Here is a 20965-nt window from a genome sequence, read left to right on the forward strand (position 1 = left end):
CTACACTCTAGAAAATATTGCTACAGATTTAACATCATATCTTTTAGTGTCTTTAATTTTCTGGATATTGTATATCTGTGTTCTGTAACTCTTGTTTTTTGCAACTCACTTGCAAACGGAGAAATGTATGTGCCAAGTTTCGTTACGATCATATTTATTACTATATTTATCATTACATTTCCGCGCGTCTCAATTCAGGCGCGTTTCAGCACTTCGAGTAGGCCGATCCCGATGTATCGACCCAAGAAACGAGGTCGATTGTCGCTTACCTCATTGAAAAAGCGGCTCTCTTAGCGGCGGGCTGCGATCAGCACGCCGACGTTCCTCCGTTTCCCGTCTTCGTAATCATCGTCGCATAAATGAAGGACGTAACTTCCACCGTTTCACGATCAATGAGAAGCGATTCACGACAAGCGATACGTTCTCGCGAAAACGCGACCGTCAGTTACGAACACTTGCATAGTCGCGCGACGCACGACGTGACGAACTTGATCAAACGGCGACCGGCAATCCGATCGTCCGTAACGATCATCAGGTGAATACACACGTGCGCCGATCACTCACACCAATTCACCCTCGCATTTTATTTCGAGCTGGCAATCATGCTCGCACTCGCATTGATTAACGAGTATTTGCGTTGACACTTGGCGATAACTCGGTTTCGTTGGAAATCAAATAGCTGCGTTCAGCAAAAAAAAAAAAAGCAGCTTTGCGATGTTGTGAAATTTTTTAATATGATCTTGTCTTTAATTCCTCATTGAATCTAAATATACGTGAACCAATCATATGTTAAAGAATTTCGCAATAATTGTAAAGCTGCTTTTTCTGAGGAATGTGGCCAAAATTTAATGAATTATGAATGATCAGAGATTATAATAAATTTACCATTTGAAATCACGATATCAAATTTACCAGCGTTGAATATAGCCTTCACATCTTTATTTATTATTATTATTATTTTTTTTTTATTAAACTTAACTTCTATTAATAACTTTTATTATTTTGAGTGATCGAATTTAGATTTATTTTATTTTAATACTTTGAACTTATCTATAATATAATAATTAATATTCTAATATTCGGAACTTAAAATATTCCACGAGCGAGATTCGCGACTGGTTTGACCGGTAATCTGAAATTTTTTTTTTTTTTTTAATGAACTTCAGGAGACCACAGTACATTTCAATTCAAACAAGTGTATTGCCGATACTCGACAATGATTTCTTCTCAGAATGAAGTCAAGGTGTACTCGGAAAAGGACGAAAAACGTATTCAAGTGGAACGTCGGAACGACTATCGTCCACCTCGTTATCCCGATCAGTTCGATCTAACGGGATCTCGAAGGACCGTTCTCCAGGAAAAACTTCGGAATAAAAACTCTTGACAGCACCATTTGTTAGTACCAACGACGACGCTTGCCGCGATGAGCAATGACTCTTTCAGTTAACACTACTTTGACGAAACGCTACGCGACGCAACGCTGAGCTGAAGGTTGACCGACCCGTTATATCTCGACCTGTGATCGAGTAACCGTGAAATTTGATAAAACACAAACAAATGCTTTCGGATGATACTGCTTGTATATTCAAGGAGGACCGGTTTCCAGACGTAGGACCACGACGGAGATCCCGAGGAGGACTCACTCGGCGACTTCCCATTATAAATAGTTGCGACCGAGACGACCAGAGGCTCGCGACCAAGTGTAACGGACGTGGAAAGAGGGACCAGAAGAAGGAAGAGGACGGCGATCAAGCCAGAAGGAAATGACGATATGTTGGGTGCTAGCGATGGACTCGAGCGCCCCTCGAGATAGCTCGAACAACTTCGACTGCAGGAGGGAATGCTAATGGTTATTCTACAATGTGCATTTTGTTTCCTTGTTTCTTGCTTTCTGCTATTTTTTACATCTTGTCTTTTTGCTTCTTATCTAGTTTTTTTGTTTTATGTCGCTCGAGATAAAAGTTACCGAACTTCGAAAGAACCAAGAAACACGTAGCAAGAAATACATTTGTCGATAACACGATTGCAAAGGAGAAAAAAAGCAAAGAAACAAGAAGCAAGAAACAAAGAGCACATTGTAGAATAGGCTTAAACGACATGCTCACAATAATTATAGGTCTGTGAAATGGTATACATTTTTAAAACTTAAAATGAGATAAATATACATTTGACATTTATCAAAAGCGAAAAAAATAGTTGTTTCTATTACGGTTTAATGCATTTTTATAGGAATAAAAAAAACAGACACCTTTTTTGCAATCTAAAACCGAAATTGAGGAAAGATGCAAATATATGCATCGATCAAGTATCTATCTCGTTCTTAAAAAAAGATCATTATTTTTTTCGATTTGTTCTGCCTTTTGAAAGATTTTAATTTGTTTTTTCTTTTAAACCGTCGCAATTATTTGTTTTTTGCTGCTAGCTCTTTTATCGTCTTTTGCCTCTTTTCCAGAAAAACCTCTCGAATCGTTAATATTACATGACGACTGAATATTTCCTTAAGAGAATTGTCGCTTAGTCCCTCCGCTGCCGCTACTTGAATGGTCTTAGCAACGCCGGATGAATGAGCAATTAATCACCGGGCCAGGACAGACGGATCGGCTCTATCACTAATCGCGTCACTCTCCTCGTCTCGTCCTCGTTCCACCGTGCCACCATTGTTCTCATCCACGAAGCCGCTTGCAATTCTAATCGCGGTGGATCGTCGCCGCAACGTCCATTCCTCGTCCAGCTCGCGGTGCACTCCTGAAGTCGTCGACGGGCACAAGACTCTATTTCCGATGACGTATCTTTTTTTTCTGGCATTCGCGCTTTGGCTCCTTCGCGAGTCGTCGCTATTTCCGAGGGACTATTTCCTTCGCTTACGTGAATCTCTTAGTTCGACGGGACGAGCAACTTTTCGAACCATTTGTCACGAAGGTACGCAGCAATGGAGGGACCTAAACTCGACTTGTGATTTTTAATTATAATTGCATTTAAAAATTGAAAACTCATAAAATGATGTATTTGAAATCTAAATTTTTCAAATATATGTCGAATTTCTCGCCAAAGTTGCTGCCAAATAATATAATTTATCTAATCAATAATAATTGGAATCAATTTTATCTACTGTTTGCGTACGGTTTGTTGAAAGTTTATGAATAGTGAAATTCATCATTTCATTTCGATGGTGTAACACAAATGTGGTAAGCTGGGGTTTCAAATCAAATTTTAAACTTACATTAAGCAGCGTCTACAATGAAATTGTGATCAATCATATAGTTGATTATTTTTCTCATATTCGATCATGATTGGTCAATTTCTTGTGAAACTCAAGCTTAAGTTTTACACCTTAAAATCTCATTGCAGACGCCGTATCATATCAAATGATGAAAAAACACTTACGTTTTGCGACATTGTTATCATTAACATTTCAGTACAACTCGGATTAATTACTAATAAAGAATTTGGTCGAACGCAATAGTGCATACTAAAAAGTTATGTATATTGATTTAATTTGAACTAAGTAAAGGTGAACTACAACTATTTCGAATTACAAAACACATACTTTACCTAACAGCTAGTGTTGAAAATTTCGCGGTTTAACCCGTCGGTTTATATGTATTTCTATTTTCAGAAAACACAAAGTTACATGTAATATATATCCTTAGTACATAACACATATGTTATACTACAGTTATATTGTTGAGCGGGAAATTATACTAAGTACATGTAACTTGATGCTGGATTAAACATATTTTTATTTACTTCAATATGGCTTTAATGGGTACTAAGTGTGTCCAATCAAATTCGGTATATAAGAATATTCGGTAGAATTTGCGATAGAATACTTATCTCACTCTGAAAACTTCTTTATATTGAAAACCGTGACATAAGTGTATGCTTTATCGCCAACATATTTAATACGTGTCGGCAAAATGCTCCTGTATCTTGTCTCGATAAGTAAAACCGCAAGCAAGTCAGCGCTTCCGTATAGCCAAGGACAACGTATCAATTTTACGATAAGACCTATCGGAAAGCGTCTATGTGTATATGTGTGTATAGCGTAATGTATATAGAATATTTATATATAGAATATTTCGCTTCATACTTTGAGATCGAACATTCTAGTTAGAGGAAAAGATATAAACTGATACAGGGGAAAATACTTTAACTTCAAGCATATTACATAATCAAATCAATGTTTCTTTTTTTAATAAATGCTTTTAACATTTAATATATTTTTCTTCTTTTAAAAATACTGTAGGAGATGATATTGTAGAAGATGGCACGTGTGCGAACTTAAGAAAATAAACATTTCAGAGAACGACGGATTTTTATATGATAAATCATTTTATTTTAATAATTTGTGTGCCTGTGTTTGTACAGTATAATAATAATAATAATAATAGTAATAATAGTAGAGAAGTAGTAGTAGTAGCAATAGTAACAATAAGAGTAGTAGTAGTTTAATAATAGATAATAGTAGAGTAGCAGTAGCAGCCGTACAAGTGACAATAGTAAAATGGTTTTTACTACAGAAGTAGCATCCGTCGTTCATCTCGTCCACTTTGAATCTCGAGGAGGAGCCCGACGGTTACCGGAAGTAGATGGAAAACGTCAACGTTGTAGGCATTTCTACCGACTTGGCCACTGACTACGCTTCGATCTTTGTTCGAAAAGTGTTAACGAGACTGTGCAACGATCATTTCTTGAAATTTTTGAGATACGCCTTTACATCCTTTATTCCTTAACATCCATAAAGGTGCACCGAAGCAGCCAGAAGATTTATTCCTCCTCTTCCTCCTCCTCTTCTTCCTCCTCCTCCTCTTCCTCCTCTTCCTCCTCCTCCTCTTCCTCCTCTTCAACCTCCTCCTCCTCTTCCTTCACCTCCTCCTCCTCTTCTTCGTCGAATTGTGGCTCGAGATCATCGTCGACGGCGGCCTTCACGTCTTCCTCGCCCTCCGGTGATTCGGGATCACCAACCTTCTTGCCTGGTCTCTCACCGAACCACTTAGGTAATTTCGCTATTATTCATGCAAAGTGACGGATTAATTTTGCACAATTCGGAGAAGAAATACGCGAATACGCTAAATGTATATTGGATTATAATTCTTCGAGATTAAATAATGACAAGTGCGGAGAAATTTTCAATGGATATTCGAAATTAAAGTAAAAACGTTTTATTGCTTCGGAAATAAATTTCTACTAATTTTTGAATTATAATCAAGTCGATCATTATTATATGTATGATATAATAAGGGGAAAATAAAAGTTTTCTTGAATTTTTCCCTATAATTGTACGTTTGTTGTGTACTTCGACATTTCGAGGAGCACCGGAAGCTCTTTTAAAGTTCTTAATTCCGGTGCCGGCTCGAAGCTTCGAAAGCGAATTTCATACGTACTCTTCTGACGACCCATAAACTGCTCCTTTTGTTGGGCCCACATCTTCTCGATGATCTCCTTCTGCTGTTCGGTCAGACCCTGAAACATCAACGGACAGAATGGCATGCTAGGGGTTACTTTCACACATCAGGATCGCCTGGGAAAACCCTCTCTCTCCGTACTGTTGCTTTCTCTGGGTTGTACAAATCTTCCCGTGGCGAAGTTAGGGCTGACAATCACGATCGACAGAATTAACGTCACAAAGGTCATCTATTTTCATGATCGTGTCTTCTAGTCTGGATCTACGATCTTCGACGCTCGTTTCTGACATTCGAAGAATGGATTCTCGGATTTTGCGCGTAGAATAAGGATAAATCAAACATCCATCCTTAACTGTTCAGGGGAAAAAAATATCGAGGAAGTTGTGATTTCAGAACGTGAAGTGACATGAAACAAATTTGCAGACGCCGACACAGTTATTAAGAGCGAGATTATTTTCGTGATTGATGACTGCTGTCGCATCTCTCTTGGGCAGTGCACGTGAAGAAAATCGCCATCGGTGTGTGAGCCACAAATACGGTTTGCCGTGCTTTTATGTACACCATTGAGACAACACGAACACAGCAATAACTTGGCTGGCAGCCATTTCGACCGTTTAGTCAACGAGAACAAGGAACAAGTACATAAATTAGAAACACGGTCATCCGTGAGATTTTGGAGATTACAATCAGCAAGACAAGCAAGGGGAGGTGGATACAGTGATAGAGAGATCACGGTTGAACTCACTTTTGTTGCGCTTCATAAATTGTTCTGTTTTCTGTTTCCACGTTTTCTCGCTGGTCTCCGCTAAGAGCGTGTCATAGCCCTGTGATTCAATCGACAATATGCTCACTAATCGCTAGCTTTATACATATGTTTATGTTAAGTTTATTCCTACAATGTCTTATAATTTATTTATTAATTATGTAACGGAAACGAATTCCTACTTTTATGTATATGTGTATATATATTATAGTATCTTCATATCTGATAGAGCACGTGTATTTGAATGTAAAAACTTCACGTGAACATGTCGCAAAGTGAGATAATTCTGGGTTTGACCTCGTATTTTGAGAGTAGGGATCATCGAAATTATATAATAGATTTTCATGTGTCGAATAAATTTTGAAGTATACTTACACCCTCAAAAAGTTTCTTCTTGTCATCGTAAGACCTGGTATCGACGCGACGTTCGTACTTGGAGGCGACTTGGATTTTCGGCTGTGAATAAGCGATTTCATTAATACGATGATACTTCCCACTTTGCCACTTTCATTTTCTGATATGATAGACGTTACGTACGGGATATTTGCCAGTTAAAGCCTCGGGATCGAGACCCTTTTTCAAGGCTTTGTGCCTCAGTTGTTGCTTCTGACGTTCCTTCAGCTCTTTAAGCTACGATAAAAAAAGGGTAATATCGATTTATCAATACGGCTACAAAACAACTTAGACTATAATTAAACCCGCGTCCGAGCAACTTATTTCCCAAGCGGAAACAGTCAATGTATATTTTTCGTATTTTTTTGCTTTTTTTTCTTTTTTTTTTATTTTTATTAGACCCAATGGTATAAAATTATTATGCGCGCATATAAATAAATCCATCCTTATGCAATCTTTTACTTGTAAAATGTTTTATATAATAACAATTCAAATTTTATTAAGAATACGAAGAATAAATTTATATTGTTCAAATAAGGCGAAATAATTCAGTACTTATAAAATTGTAAAAACTCACATCGTAGTCCTGACGCTTTTGTCGCTCCTCCAAATCGTACTTTTCGGTTTCAAGTTTGACTATGGCCTCCCACAATTCGGTAGCCTTGCCACGAAGCTTGTCAATCGACAGACCTTCGATTTCCAACGGCTTGATGCGAATGCTAAGGGAAATTTTCTTCTCCTCCTCAAGCTGTTCTTTTGTCTTGTTACGTTCAAGTTGAGCCGACGTAAGATTACCCTAAATTCACATAAGAGAATCCTAGTTATAGAACATCCAATAGCTGCTGATAATAAAAAGAACACTCACCGAAAGATCTTTCTTAGTGATGGTAAAGTTTGGACCCTTTGCTTTGCTCTGGTCTTTCATCGCTTGCATCATAGCCTGTCGCTTCTTTTCCGATTCTTCCAGGCGCCTAATATATGCAAATAAATGTAGAAAATAAAAATAACGCGCAAATATGTACATGTAAAAAAATTTAATAAATATATATTTACAAGTTTAATCAATTAAACTTCTTTGAAACAACTTATGTGTACGAATATAATTGATAATTTTTTCGATTTCAAATAATCTACATTTTGATAAAGATGGAGAAAGACCAAATTAGAATCCTAATTGGCATGCATAGAATATTTACATTGAAACGATTATACAACAGTAAAGTCAAATTACTTACATCGTTAATGATCGCAAAGATGTTACATAGAATAAATAAATTCACTAACGATGGCAAAGAATATCATACAGCATTTTTGTGTTCATTAATGATATAAATAATTTGACATTCCTGCGATTGTCACGTAACTGCGACATATTAATGTCTACACATCGACAATCGATTAATTCTTTCTTTCATCAATATTTTGTATCAAAGAAATTCTTTTTATTTACTCTATTTAATTAATTTCTTGTTTTAATCTAAAACTGAAGATTCAACTGTTTAAAAAGCAATCGATATTGATGTGACAAAATTTGTTATGCATAAAATAATATACTCGTTTAGAAATCTTGCATTCATTATGAGAGATATTAGCCGGTATTCATAGTCGGTTCTTATTTAAAGACCGTTTTGAATGAAGTCTCTTAAGACTGTAGTAAACTGTTCACACACAGTATCACACAGTATTAGCATTTTAATAGGCATTACGTAGACATTACTTAGACATTATTTAAGGCATTATTCTCTTCAGACAATTTTCAAATAAAAATAAATTACGACCATTATATATCGACCATTATGATTCGTATCCATAACGTGCTTATAACTATTATATGTTAACGCGTATTTAGGACATAATTTACGTTACATACACTATAAAATTTTAAAAATAAAAGCGCGCATTTATCGATGAAACCATATTCTGAATACAGGCCAATAATTGTATAAACACCTACCTCCTCTTCTCTTCGATGTCACGTTGTTTTTTCTCCTCTGAAAAAAGTTTAAAAAATTGTATTAAATTCTATTTAAAGAAGAAAATAGAGATAGACGTAAATGCATTTACCGATTTCACGTTGGCGACGTTCCTCCTCCTCCTTCTTCTTCTGAGCCAATCTCTTCTCCTCGTCTGCACGGGTGACCTTGCGCTTGGCTTGCTTCTCCTAAAACAGTATATTTTTTAAATCAAATAAAATATTAAACAAGAAGATATCAAGTACAAATAAGGACAGATCGTACCTTTAATTTCTTCAACTCCTCCTCCTCCTTGGCTCTCTGTTTTCGCCATTCCGCAATGTATTCTTTGAGCTGTTCGTCGAGGTCGCTTCTTTTCTGTTCTTGCCTCTGAATTTTTAATTACAGATTAGCCCGTAATGCGTATTTGATTGTGTTTCTTGTAACGATCGTGCCAGTGCTCAATATACCCTCCAATGCGATTGATAGACAGAACTAAGTGAGACGTGACTCGTTAAATTGATGTCAAATCGATACAATAATTTCTCCATCAATTCAACATTGATTCAATATCTGATTGTCGGTCATTTCTTGCTGGAATGATAGTTTTCACCAATATTCAATATTACATTCCGCTTTTCCGCAAAAGATCCTTTTACTAGTGTTAGAAAGTGCTAAAAGCGCGAAAAGTTTTGGGCATTCGCACGATTGTTATTTACGAGCACCAACACTCACCTTCATAAACTCAGGATTCTCGCCAGATTCCCTGAAGGAGGCCGGAGTGAAAACAAAAGTAACTCTCTTTAAATCACGGTTGAGCTCGCTCTCTGGAAGATCTCGCGAGATCCCCCAGAACTCCATACGCGATTCTCACGTCCATATCTTCACTACTTTATTACAACTCCATCCATTCTCTCCCGTAGTGCATATTATTCAATGCCGCTCGTCGCACGTATACACACACAGACAACACATGGGCGGAACAGACAGACAGATATATGCACGGACGGATAAACAGAAAGACAGAGAGAAAAAATAGAGCGGGACAGAGGGAGGGAGCAGAGGCGACTTGTGAAAGAAAGAAAATAAAAGACAAGAGGAAAGAAAAAGAAAGAGGCAAATAGTAAAGGCGACAATGTGCAAGCATATAGAATTATAGAAAGAAGAAATCAAAGTGCGCACCGCAGCGAATCAGGGGAGAAGGCATTAATGAGAGTAGCGAGGAATATTTCATCCCAGGTAGAACACAGAATCGTAATAAAGTCGTAATAGAACATCATCGTGACGTTATTTGGTACTTAAAAATGAACTTGTAACAGATAAATAAGGTCACGATGGTGTACTTGACAATTTTTATTATGATTTCTGGGTTCTACTTGAGATGACTGTCTTGGTTGAGTTATTCGGTCGTAAGGATTATGAATTCGTAAATGATTGAAAGAGCTGTCGGAGATAATAATAGCGTGTCGAGCGTGATACGCTTTAGGAGATGATACAATATTGAGCATCGCAGGCTCAGAATTGTTTTTAAATAGATTTAACATAAATTCGTTTGATTTTTCAAACTGAACTGGAGATCAATCTGTAGGAATTCATGGAGATGTTTGTGTCTTGAAGGACACTCGAAGAAAAGGGTAGGATGCCGCAATCGTTATTAGACTTCGGCTCTCCTTCGGCTTTATTTTAAAAGGTAAGGTTCTAGTAAAATTTGTTGTTTTTGTCATACATTTTGTCTTTCTTTTTTATAATTTACATCATAAAAGATGTCATCGGAATGTAAGAATTGTTTATTCATGGGATCTGCGGGCGGGGGTATTGCAATTATTGCTTGCTTGCGAGTCGATGAATTATGGCGCAAAAGTCAATATAAATTAATATGGGGGATCGGACAAAATAACGAGCCTTGAGATAGAAGGACGTGTGACACATCGCTTTGACGTAACTCGAAACAAGACGTGATTATGTACAACTCGTTAATTCATTATTAATCAGAGAGACAAAACGTAAAACACGCGGGGGTGCGAAAGAGATATAAAGATTATAAAGTATGAGGAGAACATAAGGGGAGAGGAACCTCGAACACTGATAACGAGCGATTAGACGTCATCGACAGGATTGAAATCCAGAGCGTCGTACTTTTGCGTTGTAAGTTACAATTTGACTTTTGTAACATGATTTTCTCGCAAGATTCGCGACATTTAAGGCGTTTGAGTTTTCGAGATTCGCGGGACAAAAATTAAAACGAATGAAAAATAAAACTACGATCAGATTTTAATTTATGCAATTTTAATTTCACACGATGATAAATCTTAATGTTCAAATTTCAAATACACTTCTGGCTATATGCATGGTTCCTTATAAAATTTTATTTGGCAATTTCGCGAGTTCGAAGATTGTGCATAAATATGTAGCACCGCGGATGCTGCATTATGTATCGAACGGCCGGCTGTTAATAAGATCACGTCGGCGCCGGGGCGTGGTACATTTTGAGCAGACGTCGGTCTCAGAATAAACCGTGTTACGTTATTGTGCATATATTTATGAAACGCCTGGCGGGCTCCCAAACGGAGCTCAAGTGTCGTCGCGCGTTAGCGTTATGCAATCGCGATGGAATATTCACGAACGCGATGTACGTACCACCGGCATGCGGTAAATATATCCTATTATTATTCGCAGTCGCACTACACAGGCCAACGATCGCGTTATCCATCCCGTATCTGTAAACAAAATCTTCCCCAGCGATATAGATAGAAATTGGCAAATCTGCAACAATCTACAACGCGCCGCAACACGATTGTAATGTTAAACGTCGAAGCCGGTTTCCCGCGATCTCATTCCTGCCGCGACGAAAAATCTGAGGGTTTTTGCCGACGTCAGTCAGTTTCAATCGCCAATTTTATCATTCATATTTCTCGGTTTCTGAAGTAAAGGGAAGCAAAGATTTGTTGAATCGCGTGATTTAAGATAAATCAGGTGGAAAATTGATAAATTGCGTTTTATAAGTTCTCAAAGGAACGTGTTACTCTTCCACGCGTTCCTCTTCCAGGGAACACATCAAGTTAAGAAAATGTGAAAAAATGACTGTATTTTGTATGAAAGTCGGAATAATCAATTTTTGTTACAAAATTGGACTGTTTATTGACGTTAAGTTTCAAAATAAAGTCAAGAAAAAATCATTTTGATTTTATACGTTTCTTGAGTTGAGACGAAAACTTATAAATATCTTTTACCGATCTTCCACTCGATTTATCGCAAAACTATGTCAGTAAAAAAATTAATTCTTTTTGCTTTCAGAAAATTGAAGAAAAAGATATTGTCTCTCTCAAAGAGACTAAGATTTTAAAGGTTTTTATCGAATTTAATCGACGTCGGAAAAACCAATGGGCGGAGGAGAGGGGATGTGAGAGAGCGGCCGAAGAACAGGAAAGATATATTATTGACGTGTAAACACCTCGATATATTCAACTTACTTTTGGGACGCCCTACCCCTATAAAAAAAAGAAAGTACAGATTCATTAATAAGGTCGTGTGATTGGTCGTCGCTTACGTAGGACTGCACAAAGCTGCACGTAAATTATAAAAATCGGTATCGCGCTCATCTCCAACTTGCGCTTTCCTTTCTTTTCATATATATATATATTTTTTTTTTTTCGTGCAAATTAAATCCGAACCGACCGCTCGATCACGCGGATTATGATTGATTTGCACGTTTATTGCAGAGATCATTGGTTGTTCCGACACTTATATTGCGAGCGAGTGATCGGTATGCATCGCTTGCTTTCAATTATTAAGCGGCTCGTCGTTATTTTCTCTTCAACGGAGATCTCGTAGCGCTTTTGCAAAAAAAAAAGAAAAAGAAACGTTTCGTTGCCCATTTGCCATAATGCGGATAACAGAGGCTGATATTAAGGCGACAGATATTGTTGACAGACACGACGAGGACAAAGATGAGGCGTGGAATAAAAGTGCGGGGTGTAAAATGTGTATAATTTTGCAACACTGCATTCTTGGTAATCCTATCAAAATGCTGAATAGTCTCGACGGCTTGTATGTCATACGTGAGATATATGTACGTGTAATGTGCGTGTACATCTGTATACATAAAAAAGCACGATAGCATTGCTGTTTATTTTTTGTTTTGTTTGGTTTTGTTTTGTTTTGTTTTGTTTTGTTTAATCCATCGACGCAGAATAGCGACACAAGACAGATGTTGAGAAGACAGCGAATACACCGGCAGTATAGTACTTTAAAAGTTGAAATAGAAACAGAGAGGTGCAGGAGGTGGATACATCAGCGTTGATTCTTTTTGAGACAATGTTACATAAAAAAAGAGAACGTCACACTGAAAAGTGTCTTTCATGTGTTGGCGCAAACAAAACCGATAGAAGTGTTTTGCAGCTCTTCTTTCATGTGTAACAATTTGACGAGAGAAAAAAAATAAAGAAAGAGAAAAACAGGGTGATAGAAATACGGAGGAAAAAGGGAAGAGATAGACAAATAGATAGATAGAAAGATAGATAGATAGATAGAGAGAGAGAGAGAGAGAGAGAGCCAGCAAGTGTATCGCTACAAAAAAATTCGCTATGCAAAAGTAAACGACTGCGGCGGCACAACGCGTGTGAGATTATGAAAACAGAGTAAAGAGAGAGTATAAAACAGAGAATGGACGAACAATTAAAGACTACACCGAGACAACAAGACAAGACAGCGATTAGACAGCGGGGAATAAAAAAAAAAGAAACGACACTGACAACAGCGCGTGAATGTACATCATGTATTGGCCGTAAAAAAAAAAAAAGAGAGATAGAGAGAGACGTTCATATTTGTCGTGTGCAAAACTTACTCGGTCTTCTTCTCCGGCTGCCTTCGATTTTGACATTTTTTGTATCATACCGCGCGGGTCGATTAGCCGATCGGTCGATGACGAGTGACGATTGGTATTGATTGGTTGATTGGTTGGTTGGTTGGTTGGTTGGTTGATTGGTTGGTTGGTTTTGTGTGTTGTATGTGGAGATACACACAGACAGAGAGAGAGAGAGAGAGACAGGGAGTGAATAAACAAAAAAAAGAAAGAAGAAGACGGAGTTCATAAATCACAATCGGAAAGAGAAATCTGGCGTATTGCGCAGCGCAAAACGAGGCTTCGGAAAACGATTATTCTTCATTTACGCTCCTCTCACTATCGATTCATCGTGCGTTTTCCGTTGCGCGTTCGTTAGTTTTAATCTAACTTGACGTTCTAATTTTACGAAAGAGGAGCATCGACAGACGATATAACGACGTTGTCAGGAAACAGAGATGAAGAGAAAGAGCAGCTCCGGTCTTGCTTTTCGGATTTGTATAAATCTTGCTCGATAAATCGCTCAATTCCGCACATAAACGTGAAACGCTACGTCTTACAAATACGCGTACACACAGAAAAAAATACATACTATGCGCAAATAATAATTGCTTGTTTCAAATAATTTATACGTTCATACAGTACATACATCCGCAAATCTCATAAATTTATTACTAGCATTAAATTCAAAATATATTCTAATAAGTTTAATACTTCAATCAAGATTATTAAATTAAAATAAATTCGATTTACTTATTAAAAAAAGTCGTCAATTTTATACAAAGTTTCTTCGATCAACTTTAAAATATTCTAAAAAAAAAAAAAAATAAATTCTTGTTTTGATACATGAATAATAATGAATTTTTCTAAAATTAATGAGTATATTTTATTTTCAAGAAAATATTTTTGGTTAAAGATAACCGTCACTTAAAAGAAAGAAAGTAAATTGAGTAATAACTTTTTTTATATTATAATAGATAGAATGATATTTTTCTGTGTGTATTTCGTAAAAGAAAGAGAGAAAAAAAATCAAATCTATCTGCGCTTTGAACTCTTGACTGGAAACAAACTATGAAAAACTTTTTATCGCGAGATCGAAACGGACATTTTCGCCGCGATCGCGTCTTCGCAGTAGCTACAGCGCTCGTTACAAGCCTCTGAAACTTACTTCCTGAAATGAGAAAACGAGACAAGTCGTACGTTAGAAAAATAAGGAAACATTTAATTGGGAAAACATGTAACGAAAGTGAACACTTACACTTCCTCGACTTCCTCCTCGCTGCTGTAAAAGACAAAACGGAAAAAAGTCTAGTTTAGTCAAGGCGGAACACAATGTGGGCTATCGGGGCGTTTGAATGGGGTGATAAATGGGGTGAGCAGGAAAATTCACGAGGGCATCGCTTTTAAGAGTTAGGGGTTTTTCAGGCTTTTTTCAAGGTTGCTTAAAGCTCTTGCTTTTTTTCCTCTCGCGTAGATTAATTACCGTCGGTATTACGTATTATACTTTACTTTGTAAAACATAAATTTAACAATAAATTTGAGTACACATTTCTTTACAAAGTAAAGAAATATTTAATTACAGTAAATAAATATTTGTTAAAAAATAAATAATAGTTAAATTAAATTAATGGTTTCTATGTAAATATTTACTTAGAATATTTATTATTCAAACAAATATTTACTAAAATTTAATATTTTTTTCAGTGTAGACGCGAGAAAAATGATTTACCGAATTTTATTTTGTTTTTCCTTTATTGTGATCTGAGAGTGAATTTTCTATAACAACTTATAGAGTAACAATCAAATTATATAATTTAACGAGAAAATATGTATAATTACATTGTTCTAGAAAAAGTTTGAAGCGGCAATGTAAGAGAAAAAGCGTTTAAAAAATAATAATTATTATGCAAGCACGTCATCGAGTGACAATTAAAAGTCGGCTGAAATGTTCGAGTTTCGCTTTGAGTGCTTATTAAGAGGTTCGTGCGTAGGTGCGATTGGAACGTGACGCACGCAGGGACGGACATCGAAACGGCAAAATTAGACGAACATGTGAAACGTTAAACACGACGAGGTCACAGATCATGGGCGATGTTCAACCTTACGTGGACGAACTTTAAACTTTGCTGCGGACTTTTGATTCGTACGAAAACGTGATCAACGATCAGCGAACGTGTCACGATTTTTGTCTATCGCTTCGATTTCAGCAAAGATCCTATTTTTCATGTCTGGAAATTACTGGCATATATCACGGAACTTCTCTCTCGCATTATGAGAGCTACTCATCATCTCGGAGAGCGGCGATATCACGTACTCATATATCATGATATATTTATGTGAAATCATTTTTTAAAAACATTTTAATAAAAGATTTCAAAAATATTTTGTAAAAATTTGTAAAAACGTTTTAAAATATTGCATTAAAATACAGGGTCCGGCAAAATGATCTCCCACATTTTAATCTTTAATAATTTAAAAATGTGAGAGATCATTTTGCCGGACCCTGTACTTTATCAAAATATTTTTGAATTGTAAGATCAAAAATTTCAAAAACTCTGATTTCCTGAACATGTTTATATTTCAGAAATGAAAATCCTCGTGAAAAATTTCTGAAATATTTCAAATTTTACAATGAAATATTTCATGTTGGGTATTTTAAAGATCGTTTATTTTGAAAATTGTGCAAATCTATTTTCTACAGAAATAAAGAAAGAAAAAAGAATAGGCGGAGTCTTTTAATAGCAAGCGCGTGAATTTTTTACGCCCTCGTCGGAATTCGTAATAATAACGTTCTAAAATTGCATCAGTTTCAAAATAAACTATTGAGAACCGCGAACGCGAACAATGCATGGATGATAATTTATATCAATCGATGTTGGCTCGAGTTATGATCGATGGGCTACTTACGAGTATTGTTCCTCGTCGTCAGACATGTTGGCGGCTGTTTAAAGCGCTGCAACACAAAAACGAGACGTTGAATACCAGATTGATTTGCAAAGTCAACGGCGAAAGAGAGAAAGAAAGAGAGAAAGATTTTTAAACCGTAGACAGTGATTAAAAAAATGATATATGTTTTCACATATATCGTTAAGAATCGCTAATTAGATCACACTGGTCGATGGAAGTTGCGACACATTACGCGATCCTCGCGAGGAAAGATTTGCGTCATTCGGATTATGGGTGCTTTTCATTTAGCGACACAAGTCAACATAAGTAGTTCTTCTATCTTTCTTGACATTCAGTGAATAACATAGATAGAACGACACTTGTGTTGACTTATGTCACCAAATGGAAAGCACTCTCATCGCGTAGCATAACACTTATAACAATTCTTGAATAAAATCGTCGTAAAGTGAAATCTGGGTGACGTTTAACACGGCTCTCGTAACTGTATCACAGTTCTTATAACTCAACTATGCGTGTAACTTGGTACCGATATCATCTCGACGATAAGCACGTCACGATCAATTCCACGTGAACGATCTCAATCAGATCACTTGTTAACATTGCGACAGATTAAAAAAATAATGAGGATCGAAGGATAGAAAATTGGAAATCTCACCGGTTACAGATTACGTGGAAGAAGAAGAGGTCGGAAGGACCAGAGGACGAGAGAGGAAGGCAACAAGGGTGGCAGGGGGCACCCGGAGAAAGAGGCACGAGGGGTGATGTAGAAAAATGCTTGCGCTTGGTCGAACCTTGCGTGGAAAAGGGGTACCCGGAGGAAAGCCGAAGCTGAATGGGCCGAACGGCGCGCACCGACGTTCCCGAAGTAATCCGATACTTCGAGGCGAGAAAGAGAAAATGCCAGTTTGCTAACCCTGGTCGCAAGCTCCGGCATCGCGCTCAAGCTCTATAAGGAGCCGTCCCCTTCTCTGCCATGTCGCTCTAATTTTAGTGGTACAACATGCTCGTTCCCTCGTTCCGCTCGCCTTTCCTCATCGTTTCTCCTGCCGTTTCTTTACGTGGACGGGGAACGTCGAAATTCGTAGAGTTCGTAACACTAGACAACCTACGTTACCTACGTCTATATGGAATCGTTGGGGAAGCGGAACGTGGGTTGCTTTCCGGCGAGAGACACAGATGGATACAATGAACATTCTTGTTGTTTGCCAACGTTAAACAAGGACGAAACGATTCACTGTGTTGTATTGTGTTCTTACTGGAAAAAGCCTTGTGTCAAACTGTGATCAGACCATAGAGATTGAGATGGAATTGGAATTTAACCAATCAAAACAAAGTTTACTAAACTTGAGATTGGCTTTCTTCCTTCTATTTGATTAAATTCCAACCCAAACTCAATCTCAGTCTCTAGTCGGATCATGACTTTGTATACTGTCTTTTGCTAGAAAGAGCAACCTTCTTCGCAAAAACATTCGCGATATATCGTATCGTCGGATTTTCGTATCGGAATATTTCTATACAACACGGATCTTTAAGGAACGTTTTGGAGACATCCTACAGACATTCTACGTCTTAAATCGTAATTAGATTAAAGCTTGAGATTGAGAATTAAATTCGATTAAAATCTAACTAATCAAAAAGTAAAGTTCACTAAACTCAAGATTTCTTTCTTAAACTTTCTTTCTTCTGATTGGTTAAATTCAATTCAATTTCAAGCTCAATCTGTAATCTGATCACTGCTTTAAGAACGTTCCAGGATGTCTGTCGGATAAATATGCTGTGGAACGATTTGCGTTCACGATTCTGCAACTTAATTTAACTCGCCATTCTTTGTCGCGATCTAAAATAGATCGAATTCACAATATGAAACTGTTTATTCTCAATCGACGAAAAGTAACATCCGTCTTTTATCTACACTATCGTCTGATATATCATAAATTTTGCGATTTTATGAACTCTTTTTTAAACACGATTTCAACTCGGAACTTCAATAATGCGAAATACGTAATAATAACAAAAATATTATTGAAAAAATAAGATAAAGAAAGAAAATGAAGATATAAAGAAATAGAATTCAAGAAGGTTCTCTCGGATCACACGATGAATCCGCAGATAAAGTTGCTGAGATCATTAATTTACGTCGTAAAAGATACCAAGCAAAATAACAAAAGCACCACGCGATCTTACATCAATTAACTTTTTCCACGTAATCATTCACTTGCACGTCTGCCGCAACGAAGTTCAAAAATTTTCTACTGATGTGCTCAATTCTTTGCACTGAATGAGTAGGGTAACTTTCCCAATTACTGTGCCTGTTCCTATTAGTGTGCTTTTGTATTTCGATAAGTCATAAAGAAAACTAGCACAAATAAATAAGAAAAAATATTTTTTTTTGTTAAGTTAAATTATTGATGCGTACGATACCGAAGATAATATTTTATTTTTTTAGTATTAAAGTATTTTAAATATTTTTCGAAAGATATGAAGAATTTATGTGAATCCATAATATGTATTGTAAGATTTTAAGCTTGTCCCTATTAATATGCCTTGTATTGAAGCCGAGAACGTGTTATGAGTGTACTTTGAAATAAATATATTGAAATAATGATTTATGTAATATTAACATGAATAATTAGTTTAAATTTATTATCTGTTTTAGTAACTATATGCTAAAGTGAGTCAAATGTGGATAGGCACACAAATTAATATAATAAAGGGGACACATTAATAGGGCCATCGCCGCTTAGAGGACTCACTAATAGGGATAAAAACGTGTTTTCTATTTTTATCAAAAGCATTATAAAGTATTAACATTTTTTAGATTAAAAAAAATATTATAAGAAAAAGAAGTAGTTGAAAAACCGATATTGATTGCAAGCAGATAAAATTGAAGCTACAATATTTATTAATTAATTCAGTAATAAGCAAATTGGCTAAAAGGCACATTAATAGGGACAGTTACCCTAGATAGAGTCGCGCTTCGTGTTCACAAGATTTCCACTAACCGAGCGATCTGCTGCTGAAGAATACCGTTCACTATTCATTTCAAAAGTTTCCTAGCATTAAAAATGAAAGATCCTTTTATCGAGTAATTCCACGTAGTCTATTGATTCTCCTTTGAGTCCTCGAAACTCTGCTAAAACATTTGCCAAGTGATTTCGCTGTGAGCAATCGCGAATTTCTCGGCAATATAAACATTGCTGATGCGAAGGCGAATTTCCGCTAGAAAGATTTCTCGAGTCAATTATTTCGTGTCGTACAACGTCGTTTTCACATTCACAGCAATCACACCGCAGGAAGAAACGTAGACGCGCGGTTCATCGCGAATGTTCCTCCAGAATGAAGATTAATAAGAAAAAGCGAAGGGGTGCGCCGTTCGACAGAGATGATGAAAGAAGAAAAAGGAAAAAAAAAGAAAGAGAAGGGAAAAAAAAAGAGAGAAAAAAATCGAGACTATCAAATACAGAATGAAAAAATGTTGAACTTACACTCGGGGTGGTGTCAATGCGTGTGGATGAGTGCTTGCGCGCGCGTGTGTGTGCGTGCGCGAGCGCGTGTACGTGGAGACGTATATGCGTGCGTGTAGATGGGTTTTTCACGGGGGTGACCCAGCTGGGTGAAACCGCGAGGGAGAAAAGAAAGAAAGGGTCCCGCACACTCCGCGGGAGGACGCGAGAGAAAGAGAGAGAGGGAGAGAGAGAGAAAGAGAAAGAGAGAGAGAGAGAGAGAGAGAGAGAGAGAGAGAGAGAGAGAGTCACGCACACGCACAGGAGGAGCTTGTCCCGGTGGAATGTGGAGTCCGCGACAGCCTGAGCCGCTCTGAGGTCCGCGAAGTCATCACGGTCGGACATCAGCGGGACTCCGGGCGTCGTGCCCGCTCCGCTTTAGAGCCTCTCATTTCTTCTCTTGCCCTTCTTTCTCTCTTTCACACTCCCTTTTGTTCTATTAATAGAAACGATGGTCCGCGCGTACACACACGCGGACTACCGGGAGTGATACGATCTTGGTTGATACTATTTTCGTGTCTTTCGCCGGCAAGTCGCACGCTGCGCTTCCAACTCAGCTCCTGCAGCGGCGACTCCGGGCTCTCTTCCGCCGGACGGATTCGACGGACGATTGCTCCAAAGTAGGCCTGTCACGATGTCACGCCCCCACTTTCCGATGGTTGTTGACAATGATGAACCGGCTGGTTCGCGAGTCCCGTCAGATCAGCTAAAAATCTGCTCGATTACCAAGAGAAGCTTTTAAAATGAAAATGGTGCATCGAAAATTAGCTCGAGGTTTATCTCTTCTCTATTTCTCTTCGCTACGCATATGATTGCACAAGTAATTGCAATTTATTAGTTCTAATATATTTACTATTACAATACTTTAATTTTTAATATAATTTGTAGAAAATGTAATCTCTGTAGTAGGATCGATTTATGGTAAATGATTCGTTAGAGTTTTTTTCTTAAGATATATTTCATGACGATTTATTTCGCATTAATGAAGTTGAAAAGTTTCTTAAATTTGTGAAAAAATATTTTTTTGCAATTGCCTTCCAATATATTTATAATACATCCAAGAAAGAACAATGGCACGTTCTGAATCTATAAGATTTAATTATTCTATTTTATTCTAAATAAAAAAGATGGTAGAGTTTGAGCAATGAAGCTACGATGAACGAAAGTGGATTGTTTGAGATGTTATTAAAGGTGTCATGAAC

The 20965-nt window shown here is 37.2% G+C and overlaps 1 protein-coding gene and 1 long non-coding RNA gene across 14 annotated transcripts; one reads left to right on the top strand and one right to left on the bottom strand.

The window, feature by feature from the left end:
* The first annotated feature begins 1594 nt into the window (after nt 1–1594).
* Nucleotides 1595–4435, top strand: LOC147910449 (uncharacterized). Its single transcript, XR_015544123.1, has 2 exons — nt 1595–2116; nt 2453–4435. It is a non-coding gene; the product is annotated as an uncharacterized LOC147910449 (long non-coding RNA).
* TpnT (troponin T, skeletal muscle) lies at nt 4314–20159 on the bottom strand. Of its 13 annotated transcripts, XM_087402949.1 has the most exons (16): nt 19746–19991; nt 16261–16306; nt 14623–14635; nt 14135–14151; nt 13357–13377; nt 11984–12001; nt 9249–9279; nt 8799–8903; nt 8626–8722; nt 8516–8552; nt 7427–7532; nt 7139–7357; nt 6706–6798; nt 6544–6624; nt 5385–5463; nt 4314–5006 (listed from the first exon to the last, which is right to left on the bottom strand). In XM_087402949.1, the coding sequence occupies exons 2-16, from the start codon at nt 16284–16286 to the stop codon at nt 4768–4770; spliced, it is 1182 nt and encodes a 393-aa protein (XP_087259075.1). In that variant the 5' UTR covers nt 16287–16306; nt 19746–19991; the 3' UTR covers nt 4314–4767. The 13 variants fall into 13 exon arrangements, with proteins under 13 accessions (XP_087259075.1, XP_087259069.1, XP_087259067.1 ...); XM_087402948.1 differs by lacking the exons at nt 14135–14151; nt 14623–14635 and adding an exon at nt 6151–6229 and having other exon boundaries at nt 4814–5006; nt 19746–19990; XM_087402943.1 differs by lacking the exons at nt 14135–14151; nt 14623–14635; nt 19746–19991 and adding an exon at nt 20020–20159.
* Nucleotides 20160–20965: the final 806 nt, after the last annotated feature.

Source organism: Acromyrmex echinatior, chromosome 2 (genome assembly GCF_024713525.1).
Source record: "Acromyrmex echinatior isolate Ae372 chromosome 2, ASM2471352v2, whole genome shotgun sequence".
Taxonomy (NCBI): domain Eukaryota; kingdom Metazoa; phylum Arthropoda; class Insecta; order Hymenoptera; family Formicidae; genus Acromyrmex; species Acromyrmex echinatior.